This window comes from Anastrepha obliqua, chromosome 5, assembly GCF_027943255.1.
Source record: "Anastrepha obliqua isolate idAnaObli1 chromosome 5, idAnaObli1_1.0, whole genome shotgun sequence".
In the NCBI taxonomy this organism is placed as follows: domain Eukaryota; kingdom Metazoa; phylum Arthropoda; class Insecta; order Diptera; family Tephritidae; genus Anastrepha; species Anastrepha obliqua.
In genome coordinates this window covers 5,420,341-5,434,167 of record NC_072896.1, presented here as the reverse complement: position 1 = coordinate 5,434,167, position 13,827 = coordinate 5,420,341, and the positions used below count along the sequence as shown (strand labels likewise).

Genomic DNA, 13,827 nt, shown 5'->3' with positions numbered 1-13,827 from the left:
AAATATTTACTTATACAAGTTTTTAATTCGAAAGTCGAATTTTGTTTTTTAAAAAGGGTCGGAGCTAATGCACCGCTTTATTGGATTCCAGATTAAGACTAAAAGTTTATTTTCACAATTCTATTAATTATAATAAGTTTTACAATCTTACATTTTTTATTCTTTGGAAAAATTTACAATCTTAATGCAAGTATTGCATTTTTTATTCTTTGGAAAGAATTGCTCAATTAATACCTGCAGGTCATTGTTCTGTTATTTGCATTTCCGGCACGCTTTAGAAATAAATTGCTTACCTAATGTCTACGACTTGTATGTGTTATTAAATTAACAATTAAGTAAAAGTAGCAAAAGCAAAGGAAAAGGAGAAAATAAATGTAGCGCGTGTTAACTTACATACACATGTACGTATGTGTGCAAGAATATGTGTTGTATACATTTCATAGGAACATATAAAGTATATATATTTAGAGCTTAATTAAATAAAATTACAAAAATATTTGAATATTGGATGCAGCTTAAGTGCCCACAAATGAGGTGCTCAATTGCTGTGGGTGACTTAAAATGTTAAACCAAATAAGATTTACTTTTAGATTTCGCACTTAGTATAACCAAATCTGTTTGCAGAAAATGTACTATATATTTTTATCATAATAAAGTTAATAAAAAATTGACAAGGAGCTTAAAACTAAAATTAAACGATACTGTTATAACATTCCATGAGTTATTACTTATATTCAGACCGAATTGACGTAATTCGAAGTGAGGTAATTGTAGTGGAGGTGTATGAAAGAAAGGAAAATAATGTAAAAATACGCAACTTTCGTGAACAGAAATGGATCAGGTTAATACAAATAGGAAAAATCAATCATTTTATTTGGATTCGGTAGGAAGTAGTAAAAGAAGTTGTGAAAGTGGAACTATACCCATACTTCGGGATTTGAAATAAGAGATATAAAAACACGTGCTTACCTTCTGCCAAAAAAGTACCGGGAATTGTTCAACAAAACGCAAAATAATTCTTTAATCGTCAAAATGTATTTTGTCGCCTTCAAAATAGGCTCCATTCGAAGCAATACGCCTTTGCCAACGCAGCACCTTTTAGCCATGTTTGAAAAGATCTTCTTCAGCTCTTTCAGCAAATTCTCCTTAATGGCCTCCATCGACTCTAAGCGGCGTCCGCGGAGTGGCAATTTAAGTTTTGAAAAGAAAAAAGTCACGGGGGGCTAAACCCGGTGAATAGGATGGTTGTTCGATGATATTTGTCGAGATTTTCTAGTCAAAAAAGTGTTCACAATATGAGCCTTGTGAGACGGTGCCTTATAATGGTGCAAGGTCCATGAGTTTTCTTTCTACAAATTGCGACGTTTCCTACGCACGCTCTCTCTCAAATGTTACCGTAGAACCATTTGGATTGAACTCCGAGAGCACAACACTAGGATAATCAAAGAAAAAGAGTAGCATGACTTTCACTTTTGACCGACTTTGATCATGTGGATCATGTGGATAGCGCCATTCCGCCACCTGCTGACTCGTTTGCATGTCAAACTCATATAGCCATGTCTCATCACCTGTTATGATGCGCTGGATAAATGTTGGATCCGAGTTCACTTGCTCACACTTGCTCAAGCATGTCTTCAGCCAGCTTCTTCCGATGAATTTTTTGAAAGAAATTCAACTCCCTTGGAGTCCAGCAGCCACACGTCTCATGCCCAATTGATAATGTACAATGTTGCGAACTGATTCATGAGACGGGCTAAGGTCACAAGCTACCTCCCTCAAACTTAAATGATGGTTTTCCAGCACCATTTCGTTGACTTTGTCATTAACAAAAATTATAAAAAGTAGGCGATCCAGTGTACTTTCCTGATGGCACCAGAAGTCGCAATGAAACAAATGGGACGCGCTATAAATAGCAACAACACATTTCTGAGAGCAGAGATAGAATTTCTTCAGTTTCAAAGGAAATTAGAAATTAAAATGATATAGTTATCCTTGTAAATGCTTTGGAAACGATGGACAGAATGCAAAGGTATGGCCAGCTTCAAACCGTAAATCAGCTCTCAGTGAATTTGAAGTAATCAGCCGATTTGCTGACGTAATAAGCGATGCGACAACGGTTTGTCTACAACAGAATTTAGTAAAAACCAAGATTGTTTTTGTGATATACAAAAAAGCTTCAACCTACTTAAAAGAAGGACTGCGGATTGAAGATATCTCAATGATTTTCAAAGCACGACGTAGCCTGCTTAGGTTAAGCGCCAATAAATTCGGAAACTTATCAAAAATGTGCAGCCTCTGCCATTTAAACGAAGCAGAAAATGTGAAGCATTTCATTAGAAAGTGTCCTGTACTCGCTGAGTTTAGAAATATTTAAAAAAGCAGTATTAACAGAAAAAGAAATTATAAGCGCATTAAACGGAGAAAACGATGAAAATTAGAGAACAATTTTAGATTTTTTGTATCCAGCCTTACGCTATAAAAACTATTTGATAACGGAGTTTAATTCATAGATTTTTTTATATTTATTTAAGGAAAATGACCGACGACAAATTGTCAATTCGTATGCACCTATTTATTTACTTATAAGCAATATGAATTTTTGAATTTCTGAAAAATAAATATTAAGGGTTTTCCAATAACAGATGTTATTTTGAACAGCCGGCTATTTCGGTAGATGTCACTTTTGAAGCTGTCATTATTTGGCATACACGCTTGAACAAGGCACTGAAATTATTAAAATTCACTATAAAAATTTTGAAAATTTGGCAGAGACGGTTCGTGAAACTCGAATATTGTTGGGTCATCGTGAAGCACCTTGTCGGACCGCAATACAGAAATTGGTGAAAAAATTCGAGCTGTATTCCCTGTATCAGATCGCTTTGGAAGCATCAGTCCAAGCAGATTTTTACGATGGAACAGTACACGCCACGCGAGCGCTACCAAATTGTTGAAATTTACATTCAACAAAAGAAGTCGAAAGAAGAAAGAGAAGAACAAAATCATCATGTCCGATGAGGCTCATTTCTTATTGAATGGGAAAATCCTCACGAAATTCAAGAGGTACCTCTTTACGACAAAAAGTCACTGTTTGGTGCGACGTTAGTGCGAAAACGATTATTGGGCCGTTTTTCTTCGAAAATGAAGATGGTCAAGCTGTTGCCGTCAATCAGGAGCATTATCGCTATATGATAACCACTTTTGTGATGCCAATTATTCGTCGAAAGCGTATGAGGCAGTTCTGTTTTCAACAAGACGGCGCTCCACCACACACAGCTCGCACCACAATCGATTTTTTGAAGAAATTGTTTCCTCGTCGCTTGATGTCGAAAAATGGCGATTTTGACTGGCCACCGCGTTCGCCCGATTTAACGCCACCTGACTTCTTCTTGTGGGGATAATTAAAATCAAAGGTTTATATTAATAAGCCAAAGACCATAGAAGAGCTCAACAACAACATCCGTGAGGAAATAGCCGCTATTCCAGCCCAAATGTTAGCTAAAACTATGGAAAATGCTGCAAAACGGGCACAACACGCCGTACAGGCTCAAGGCGGCCATTTGAGAGATATCATATCAAAAAGTGATGTCAACAAATCTACTTGAACCAAGTAAAATTACTATTATCGTCAACATCAAAAAAATTGTGTTTTTCTTTGATTTAAAAAAAAAACACATGGGTCCGTCGAATATAGGCAACCCAGTACCTTCCAGTTTAGCTTTAGGTTTATGTTTCTAATTTAGTTATGTACATATTTTCATTGCTGTTTAGTTTTAGTAGTCAGCCTGAAATCATGTTTTCTTGACTTCTTGAAGTAAATAAATAAATAAACGAAAAGTAAATAAATAAATATCAAATGTAAGCATACATTCTATTTCAGCCTAACCCCGCTATCTCCCATCTCTTGGTGTTACATTGTGGTGAATGTAAACTAAGTTCGCTGTGCACCAAGTTCCCCTAATGCAGGCCACAAACTGTATACAATTCGAAACGATCCATTGAAATTTCAACAGATTTCAACAGATTGCGTGGCGCAGTTGGTAAACCGAACGTAAATTGACCAAAAAATTTAGTAAACTTGCAATCGGTTGTGAGTGTGTGTGTAGCGAAGTTGATAATTTTTCACACTCAACTCATAGATTTGTTCAAAAACCAGCCATCAGTGTGGATAAATAAGTGCGCTAATATAGAAAGTGTGAAAAGATTAATGCTTTAAAAACTACATACAAGAAGGAGTTACTAAAAGTTATAAAAAGTGAAAAATCCGACGCTAGTGCGGACGATGTTTATGCACCTTCATTCTGGTATTTCCCTTTGCTCGATCTTTTGCGAGACGGAAGGCATAACAACAATCACCGAGTTAGGAGCAATGGAAAGAATAAGGACCGTGTTATCTCTCGAAGAGGTGATGACAATTGGCCACCGAGATCTTGTGACTTTTTTCTCTGGGGTCACGTGAAAGAGGAGGTCTACGCCAACAGCCCAGGGTCGATTCAAGACCTCAAAGTTGGAATTCGTGAGGCCATCGAGGACATAGGACAGACACTTTGCAATTCGATTATAGAAAATGTCACGAAAAGGATATTCTCCTGTATGCGTGTTCGGGGTGGTCATTTGCCTGATATTATTTTGCACTATTAACGGCATACCTTTCTCTTTATAATGAAATAAACATCCAATCATTTATATTAAAAAATAGCATTTTTCTTTCAATATCAAAATAACACCTCTTACTAGATAGCCCTATACTTCAAGAATCAATCGTCTGAATTGACAGACCGAAAAAGAAGTGGTCGTTCTCATTTCATTCGATTCATTTCATTCGATTTTGGCGAAAGAATTTCCAGAAATCCCCTTAGAAAGTAGAGAATAGCGCCTAAGGAAATTAATGTATCGAACAGATCCACGTCACAACTAATTAGAGCTGATCTCTACATGCAAGCCTTACGTCGCTCAATTGGTCAGCTTTTGGCAAGGCGCTTGAAGAAAATTAGACTCGACAGGTGCAGTCAGCTTCTCCAGTGGCACACGGTCAACGGTCATGAAAATGTTCTTTCCACAGATGCGAAAATGTGCACTGTTGAAGAAGTTTTTAATAAGCAAAGCGACAAAATCTATGGTAAAACTTCTATAACCGAAAAAATGTTATTCCAAGTGGTCACCAGGTGGGGAAATGCGTCGGGAAGGCTTCACTGGAAAATGGTAAAGAAGCAGGTTGTGGTATATTTAAAAGATCACCGTCGTAAATTTCGTTGAGTTATGTTTGCTCAAAAACACCGCCATAGGAAACTCACCCATTCCCTTCCACTTCCACAATTATGAACTCATAATTCGTATTTAGCACTGCCATCCCTACTGTGCTAAAATTTTTTTATAGTTATAATAATAGGAGCCTGATTTTGCTGATCTTTTGACTTGCGCGTGCTTGCCATCGATCGCCCCAATGCAGTGGTTGCAATTCTATTTATCTTCAAATTCGGCAGCTATTGCAGCTGCATTTTTTGGCAACTGAAAATAGAAAATATACATTACGAATATTTTATAATTAATATATTATTATTATTATTATTTTTTCCAGCCGGCTAAAAGAAAGAAATATGTTTTACAAGATGCTGCCAAGTACTTAGAGAAGGATACACTCACCAGTACGAAAGAGATGACGCTAAAATATTTGATGAACGTTGGACAGCTATTTATAGCAAATTGGAAAAAATACAGCAGATTCATGTGAAACGCATAGCAGTTCATGCCCTGATGCAGGGTCAACTTGGTCAGCTTACGTATACCAGTGGTATAAGTCATCGCAACAATACGAAGCTGGCATACGTCATTCACACCCGCAGTATATGAATCGTCAGCCCAACGGACAACGAAATGCATCGCTGTCCGCACATCCCTTAGCCTGTACCATATTTTCATTTTCACCCGGCGCTAATTCGACTACTTTTGATATGCCATTAAGCCCTTCAATAATTCAACAACAACAAGTAGGAAATATAGAATTAATTTCAAGTGAAGTCATCGCTAAGCCAAATTCATTCCAGCAACTTTTTAACAGCGGATAATTTAAATAACTTTACTTTTTAATTTAAATGCACTTTGAAATATACTTATAAATCTCCTTACTTACTTACCTTAATGAAATCTTGTGATGTTAAAATTATTGCCTCACATGTTTCTATAATAATACATCCTAGACTGTGAGGTGATAAATTTGTCAGAAGCTTAAAATCGGCAAAACTCTGACCAGAAGCCAGAAATCTAAAAGTTGCGGATAGCCTCTCCTTCGGCGTTATTGCTTCTCTCATTTCGGTAACTTTCTGTTGTATCAAGAGACTTATGAGAATAAGTAATTCGCCATTCAAGAAGCAATGAACTTCGTTGTGGAAAACAGATGGAGAGGCAGATCTGTATGTGTCTGCAGCGGCAGCAAAGCTGGGCTCGTGGCCTTAGACAGCGCTCCAAGCAATTCAAGGGTAGTTGAATCCTGTATATCCAGGCTGAACTGTTTCGGTGAACTATGAACGGTCCCGGGAAACGTGGGTATCGAGCGTAACGAGATCTCTGACTCTGATGGGCTCTTAGGCCAACTTCTTTGCCCCGGAACCCGTTCTTCTACTACCACCTGCCGCCATCAAAGCTACGGCTAGCAAACGGGTTACTTCAATCCACAAACGAGCTTGGCAGACTTACAGATGGACAAAACTGATGTTACCTGTCAATCCCGACCGACTTTCGCAGATCCTACTGTCACTAAGCAGAAGGAACTGTAGGCAGCTGGTTGGACTGATGACGGGCCACTAGACTGTTGATCAAGCAAATGGAATGCCTGAGATGCCTGCCTTCTCTCAGACAGTGCACTCTTCCCAGCACAAAGGGCCACTTTCTGTGCATCTGCCGGGCCATCGCTTGAATCAGTCTTGAGGTCTTTGGCACTGATGTGTTAAGAAGCGACCATCTTGGCTCTTTGGCTACTTGGATACTTGGCACCACAAGATCACACAGATATTTTCGGAGGTCGCGTAGATCTAAAGAAAATTAAATAAGGGACCCAAGTGCAGTACAAATGAGCTTCAGCCGATTGTTTGGATTTGTTTACCGTTTGTGGCCTGCATAAAAAGCGAAAGGAATCAGGAAACGCAGAGATGAAAGTTATTGCTTTCTGATTTCTATATCTGTTTTCTTATTGTGTTATTTACCATTATTTCGTATTTGCATAATTTGCTTCAACGGTACAGGAGCTCATGCGGGGTATTTGCTAGTTATGAATACATATTTTAACAAGTGCTTCAAATAATTTTTGACCAAATAACATATGTACGTCGAGTTTCTATGTCGAGTGTCTATCTAGTTTTATTCGACAGACGTGTGACGTGCATTGAGAAATTCTGTGATCACATTTTTATACAAATGTTTTACGTTTTTTCTATTTATTTGTTCTCGTCCCGCTATAATAATGAATAAATATTTTTATAGCGCTTAACACAAACGTCAATTATAACAAAAATTTATATTGGAACGTTGAATGAGAAATTAAAAGGCAATATTTTGTCCTCAATGCACTGCGAATGCCAACTTGAAGTTTATTTTGTTGAAATACAAATTTTTCAACGGACGCTGCAGAGAGAAAGAAAGAACAAAAATTGAGAACTCAGCGTCGACCTAACCACTCGCTGTACTTAAAGCATCGAGTGAGCCAAGGGAGTAAGGAAGTAAATGCACGGCCATGTCTCCATATTATTGGCCGCGTACCTACTATTCGGCAGGATCCGGGTTGAAATACACTGTGACCATCAAACACCAACAGATAGACAAGATTATTTTAAGGCCGGTCGCTTCTCGGCTAGCATGGCAAACCTCTATGTATCTTTCTGCCATGAAAAAGTTCCTGAAGGAGTTGACATAAAACTGCGCCGCGGCCTCGGCGGCACACCTTCACCCGATTGTCCAATGGTTCAAATTGAATTCGTCTGAAATTGAAAAATATCAAATGAAATGCAGAAAAAAAATTGACGTTTAGGTGTGGTTCACATTCAACATCGGCCCTTAAAATTTAACCACCCTTTATGTACTGAAGTGGAATTATTGTATTTCGTTCCCTAAGAGCGCTGGTCAAGATTTTTGTGCAAAATTCACCACAATATGGGCTGAGAGATGTCCAATTCTACTCCAAGGTACATCATCGACTGTTTTTGGCTTCTTTTAAATTGACTCACCACAGCGACATTTTCCGAAGCTGTCATCGATGCCTTGCCTCGCGCACACAGCCTGTCTTACGAGACGATTACTACAAGAAGAATTTTCTTGTATTTACTGAATACCATAACTTTATTTTGCACTTGTTTTCATATATAATATGAAAATTAATGATGACAAGGTCCCATCACCTAAAATGAAAAGCCATCAACTAAACAGGAGGTAGAGCTAACTTTCGATACGTCTCATATTCTGCATGAGTAGGAACATTTTGGGCATTGTTTTAGAAGTTTGTTTATAATTCTCAACTATTTTTTACTTCTAACTTTTCAGGCTCCAACTGCAGTTTCAGCGCTCACAGATGCTTCATGTCGTCCGCCTCACAGCCATCTACACCTGAGCCGGCTATCACATCTGGGATGCATTGAAATTCAAGTTGCCATGAAGTGCGGCGTCACACAAATTGTCGCCGCTGTGCATGGCTCGGCAGATATTTGGTCGATTTCTCCCTACCTACGGCGAAAAATCGCACAATCTCAATAACTATAACTGAAAACGAGTTGATTAAACAAGACAAATACAAAGTTCCAGACAACTGTTTTTTTACATTAGCGTCTGCTTTAAAAATATTAAAAATAACTAACGCACACAATTTATTTGTGTTATTGTCAACACATTTGTTCTAACAAATTGTAACAAATAAGTTCTTAAAAACCGACTGTCATTATTTTAATATTTGATTAAGTAAAATTTTGGTATATAAGTGTTATCGAGGTAAAATTTTATAGCAGTTTGCAGGAGTTCAACTACCTGGAAAGATGAAATTATTTACGGGCCTACTTTTAATTGCGTTAGCTGTGGTCTTCGTCCAAGGTGAGTTTCAATAGCTGCTATCAAATTCCGTTTTAAATATAAAACCTAAAATATTTCCAGGCCGAGGCATTTCCCTCAGTTCTCTTAAAGACGATGCATCTAAGAATTCTGTAGAAGAAAGTAGCGAAGGTTCCTCAGAAGAAACAAGCGGAACGGACTCGAATACAGAACTTCAATTTAGCTTATCCGGGTTACTTTCAAAAATATGGAAAGATCTACACAGCCCGAAAAAAAATGAAGGATGTAAAGGACGTCGTTGCCCGCCAGTACGGACTCCAACAACGCTTGCGCCACCCCCTGTTGAAACCACAACTTCTACTGCTGCGCCTGTAACCAAAACACAGTCAACAACTGCATCTTCGACTGATGCACCTTCCACCGAGGCATCCTCAACCGAAGCATCTTCAACTGATGCAATCTCAAATGATGCATCCTCAACCAACGCAACCTCAACTGGTCCATCCTTAACCGAGGCACAATCAACCGAAGCTTCTTCAACAGACGCGTCTTCAACGGATGCACATTCAACCGAGCCATCCTCAACTGACGCTTCCCCAAGCGACGCATCCTCAACCGAGGCTTCCTCCACTGATGCATCCCCAACCACGTCATCTTCAACCGAAGCATCTTCAACTGAAGCATCCTCAACCAAAGCATCCTCAGCTGACGCCTCCTCAACCGAAGCATCCTCAACTGATGCACCTTCGCCTGATGCATCCTCAACCGAGGCTTCATCAACTGATGCATCCTCAACTGACGCATCTGTAACTGACGCCTCCTCAACCGAAGCATCCTCAACTGACGCATCCTCAGCTGACGCATCCTCCACCGAAGCATCCTCAACTGATGCACCTTCAGCTGACGCCTCCTCAACCGAAGCATCCTCAACTGACGCATCCTCAGCTGACGCATCCTCCACCGAAGCATCCTCAACTGATGCACCCTCAGCTGACGCCTCCTCAACCGAAGCATCCTCAACTGATGCACCTTCACCTGATGCATCCTCAACCGAGGCTTCATCAACTGATGCATCCTCAACTGACGCATCTGTAACTGACGCCTCCTCAACCGAAGCATCCTCAACTGACTCATCCTCAGCTGACGCCTCCTCAACCGAAGCATCCTCAACTGACGCACCTTCAACTGACGCATCTGTAACTGAAGCATCCTCAACTGACGCATCCTCAGCTGACGCATCCTCCACCGAAGCATCCTCATCTGACGCATCCTCCACCGAAGCATCCTCAACTGATGCACCTTCAGCTGACGCCTCCTCAACCGAAGCATCCTCAACTGATGCACCTTCAACTGATGCATCCTCAACTGACGCATCCTCAGCTGACGCATCCTCCACCGAAGCATCCTCAACTGATGCACCCTCAGCTGACGCCTCCTCAACCGAAGCATCCTCAACTGATGCACCTTCAACTGACGCATCTGTAACTGAAGCATCCTCAACTGACGCATCCTCAGCTGACGCATCCTCCACCGAAGCATCCTCATCTGACGCATCCTCCACCGAAGCATCCTCAACTGATGCACCTTCAGCTGACCCCTCCTCAACCGAAGCATCCTCAACTGATGCACCTTCAACTGATGCATCCTCAACTGACGCATCCTCAGCTGACGCCTCCTCAACCGAAGCATCCTCAACTGACGCATCCTCAGCTGACGCATCCTCCACCGAAGCATCCTCAACTGATGCACCTTCAGCTGACGCCTCCTCAACCGAAGCATCCTCAACTGATGCACCTTCAACTGACGCATCTGTAACTGAAGCATCCTCAACTGACGCATCCTCAGCTGACGCATCCTCCACCGAAGCATCCTCATCTGACGCATCCTCCACCGAAGCATCCTCAACTGATGCACCTTCAGCTGACGCCTCCTCAACCGAAGCCTCCTCAACTGATGCACCTTCACCTGATGCATCCTCAACCGAGGCTTCATCAACTGACGCATCCTCAGCTGACGCATCCTCCACTGAAGCATCCTCAACTTATGCACCTTCAGCTGACGCCTCCTCAACCGAAGCATCCTCAACTGATGCACCTTCAACTGACGCATCTGTAACTGAAGCATCCTCAACTGACGCATCCTCAGCTGACGCATCCTCCACCGAAGCATCCTCATCTGACACATCCTCCACCGAAGCATCCTCAACTGATGCACCTTCAGCTGACGCCTCCTCAACCGAAGCATCCTCAACTGATGCACCTTCAACTGACGCATCTGTAACTGAAGCATCCTCAACTGACGCATCTTCAGCTGACGCATCCTCCACCGAAGCATCCTCATCTGACGCATCCTCCACCGAAGCATCCTCAACTGATGCACCTTCAGCTGACGCCTCCTCAACCGAAGCATCCTCAACTGATGCACCTTCAACTGATGCATCCTCAACTGACGCATCCTCAGCTGACGCCTCCTCAACCGAAGCATCCTCAACTGACGCATCCTCAGCTGACGCATCCTCCACCGAAGCATCCTCAACTGATGCACCTTCAGCTGACGCCTCCTCAACCGAAGCATCCTCAACTGACGCACCTTCAACTGACGCATCTGTAACTGAAGCATCCTCAACTGACGCATCCTCAGCTGACGCATCCTCCACCGAAGCATCCTCATCTGACGCATCCTCCACCGAAGCATCCTCAACTGATGCACCTTCAGCTGACGCCTCCTCAACCGAAGCATCCTCAACTGATGCACCTTCACCTGATGCATCCTCAACCGAGGCTTCATCAACTGATGCATCCTCAACTGACGCATCTGTAACTGATGCACCTTCACCTGATGCATCCTCAACTGACGCACCTTCAGCTGACGTCTCCTCAACCGAAGCATCCTCAACTGATGCACCTTCACTTGATGCATCCTCAACCGACGCATCCTCAGCTGACGCATCCTCCACAGAAGCATCCTCAACTGATGCACCTTCAGCTGACGCCTCCTCAACCGAAGCATCCTCAACTGATGCACCTTCACCTGATGCATCCTCAACCGACGCATCCTCAGCTGACGCATCCTCCACAGAAGCATCCTCAACTGATGCACCTTCAGCTGACGCCTCCTCAACCGAAGCATCCTCAACTGAAGCACCTTCAGCTGACGCCTCCTCAACCGAAGCATCCTCAACTGATGCACCTTCACCTGATGCATCCTCAACCGAGGCTTCATCAACTGATGCATCCTCAACTGACGCATCTGTAACTGAAGCATCCTCAACTGACGCATCCTCAGCTGACGCATCCTCCACCGAAGCATCCTCATCTGACGCATCCTCAGCTGACGCATCCTCCACCGAAGCATCCTCAACTGATGCACCTTCAACCGAGGCATCTTCAACTAAAGCATCCTCAACCAAAGCATCCTCAACTACTAGCGCGCCTTCTTCCTCAACCGCTTCATCCTCAACAAACGCAACTACAACTATTGCACCTTTAACCGAAGCATCCTCAACTGGCGCATCCTCAACCAAAGCATCCTCAACTACTAGCGCGCCTTCTTCCTCAACCGCTTCACCCTCAACTACTGCATCTTCAACCGAGACAACCACCACAGAGGCATCCACCATAGAGGCATCCACAACAGAAAAATCCACAACTGATCCATGGCCAAACTTTAGAAAACTGTGGGATTTGCTGAAGTCTCTATTTTCGAATTCTAAATTTCGAGAGATACTTAAAAAAATCATTTCACTTCTATAGTTGCTCTCACAGCAGCCTCAACTGCCTAGCCCGCAATCGCTTTATTTCCAACCAGTCTCTTCAACCAAAAAACACCTCACTGGAGTTCGTTTAAGCGAAATCCATTTAAAGGGTATTTCAGAAGTGAAACTTTTGAGTGACATTATCTATGTATCTGCCTGAACTGAGCTGCCATATTAAGGATCGCTCCACCACGTGGCTTTTAAAATATTAGATTGCCATTTGCGCTTTATCCGCCTTCATCTCGTATCAGCTTCACATTGTGCCTGATTTCATGAAATGTATAAAATAAATGTATAGAAAGCTAATTTTAAGGAAAAATGTATTCATACTTTTTTAAAACATGGTAAAATTTCATCAAATTGTTGATATTCAAACGATGTTGATGATGTTTTAGTTTGCTTAAGGTTTTTAGATCTCTGTCACTCATTGTGAACTGTTTTATGTTAGCAGTGGGGATCGAACCAGAACCGTTCCTGCGCCAATTAAGAAGAAAACACTTCGATAGGTCTAGAAACAATCAATCGTTAAGAAAACAACTGGTAATAGCATTGCAAAGGTATTTAAAATACTCTACGATTTCCATGATTGTATCAACATTTTCGACGTTTGACCCAACAGAGTCTGCCTCATATTTGAGTCTGCCTTTTAAGATGTTCAAGCCAAAATTTCGTTTCGAACGGGGTACAAATCTTGTAATCTATAATTCTTGGCGCTAACCAGAGGCCACCAAGCTGATACGCGATACCCAGAAGTCCTTCCAGTAAGTAACTAATCTACGTCAATGTCATTCTCCTACTTTGTGCATTGCTTATACCAAAGATGGCACCAAAGAGATTCCACAGTCTAATTATTCGGAGAAATCTTGAAGGATGGTTACCAATGGGCTGGAGTAGAGGTGTAGGGCTTTCTTGATAAACAATTTTACGAATATCTGCTAACCAAAGTCTCTAGATCTAGTGCCTGAAGAAAACTGTTTCTGCGCCTACACGAGGATGGTGAAACAAGTAGCTATTACATATCCTATTACTGTGGACCTGAGTGTGCAATA

At 41.7% G+C, this 13,827-nt stretch overlaps 1 protein-coding gene across 1 annotated transcript; it reads left to right on the top strand.

The window, feature by feature from the left end:
- Positions 1–9,011: 9,011 nt before the first annotated feature.
- Positions 9,012–12,776, top strand: LOC129247310 (serine-rich adhesin for platelets-like). The gene is made up of 2 exons (XM_054886396.1): positions 9,012–9,066; positions 9,127–12,776. The coding sequence occupies exons 1-2, from the start codon at positions 9,012–9,014 to the stop codon at positions 12,774–12,776; spliced, it is 3,705 nt and encodes a 1,234-aa protein (XP_054742371.1).
- Positions 12,777–13,827: the final 1,051 nt, after the last annotated feature.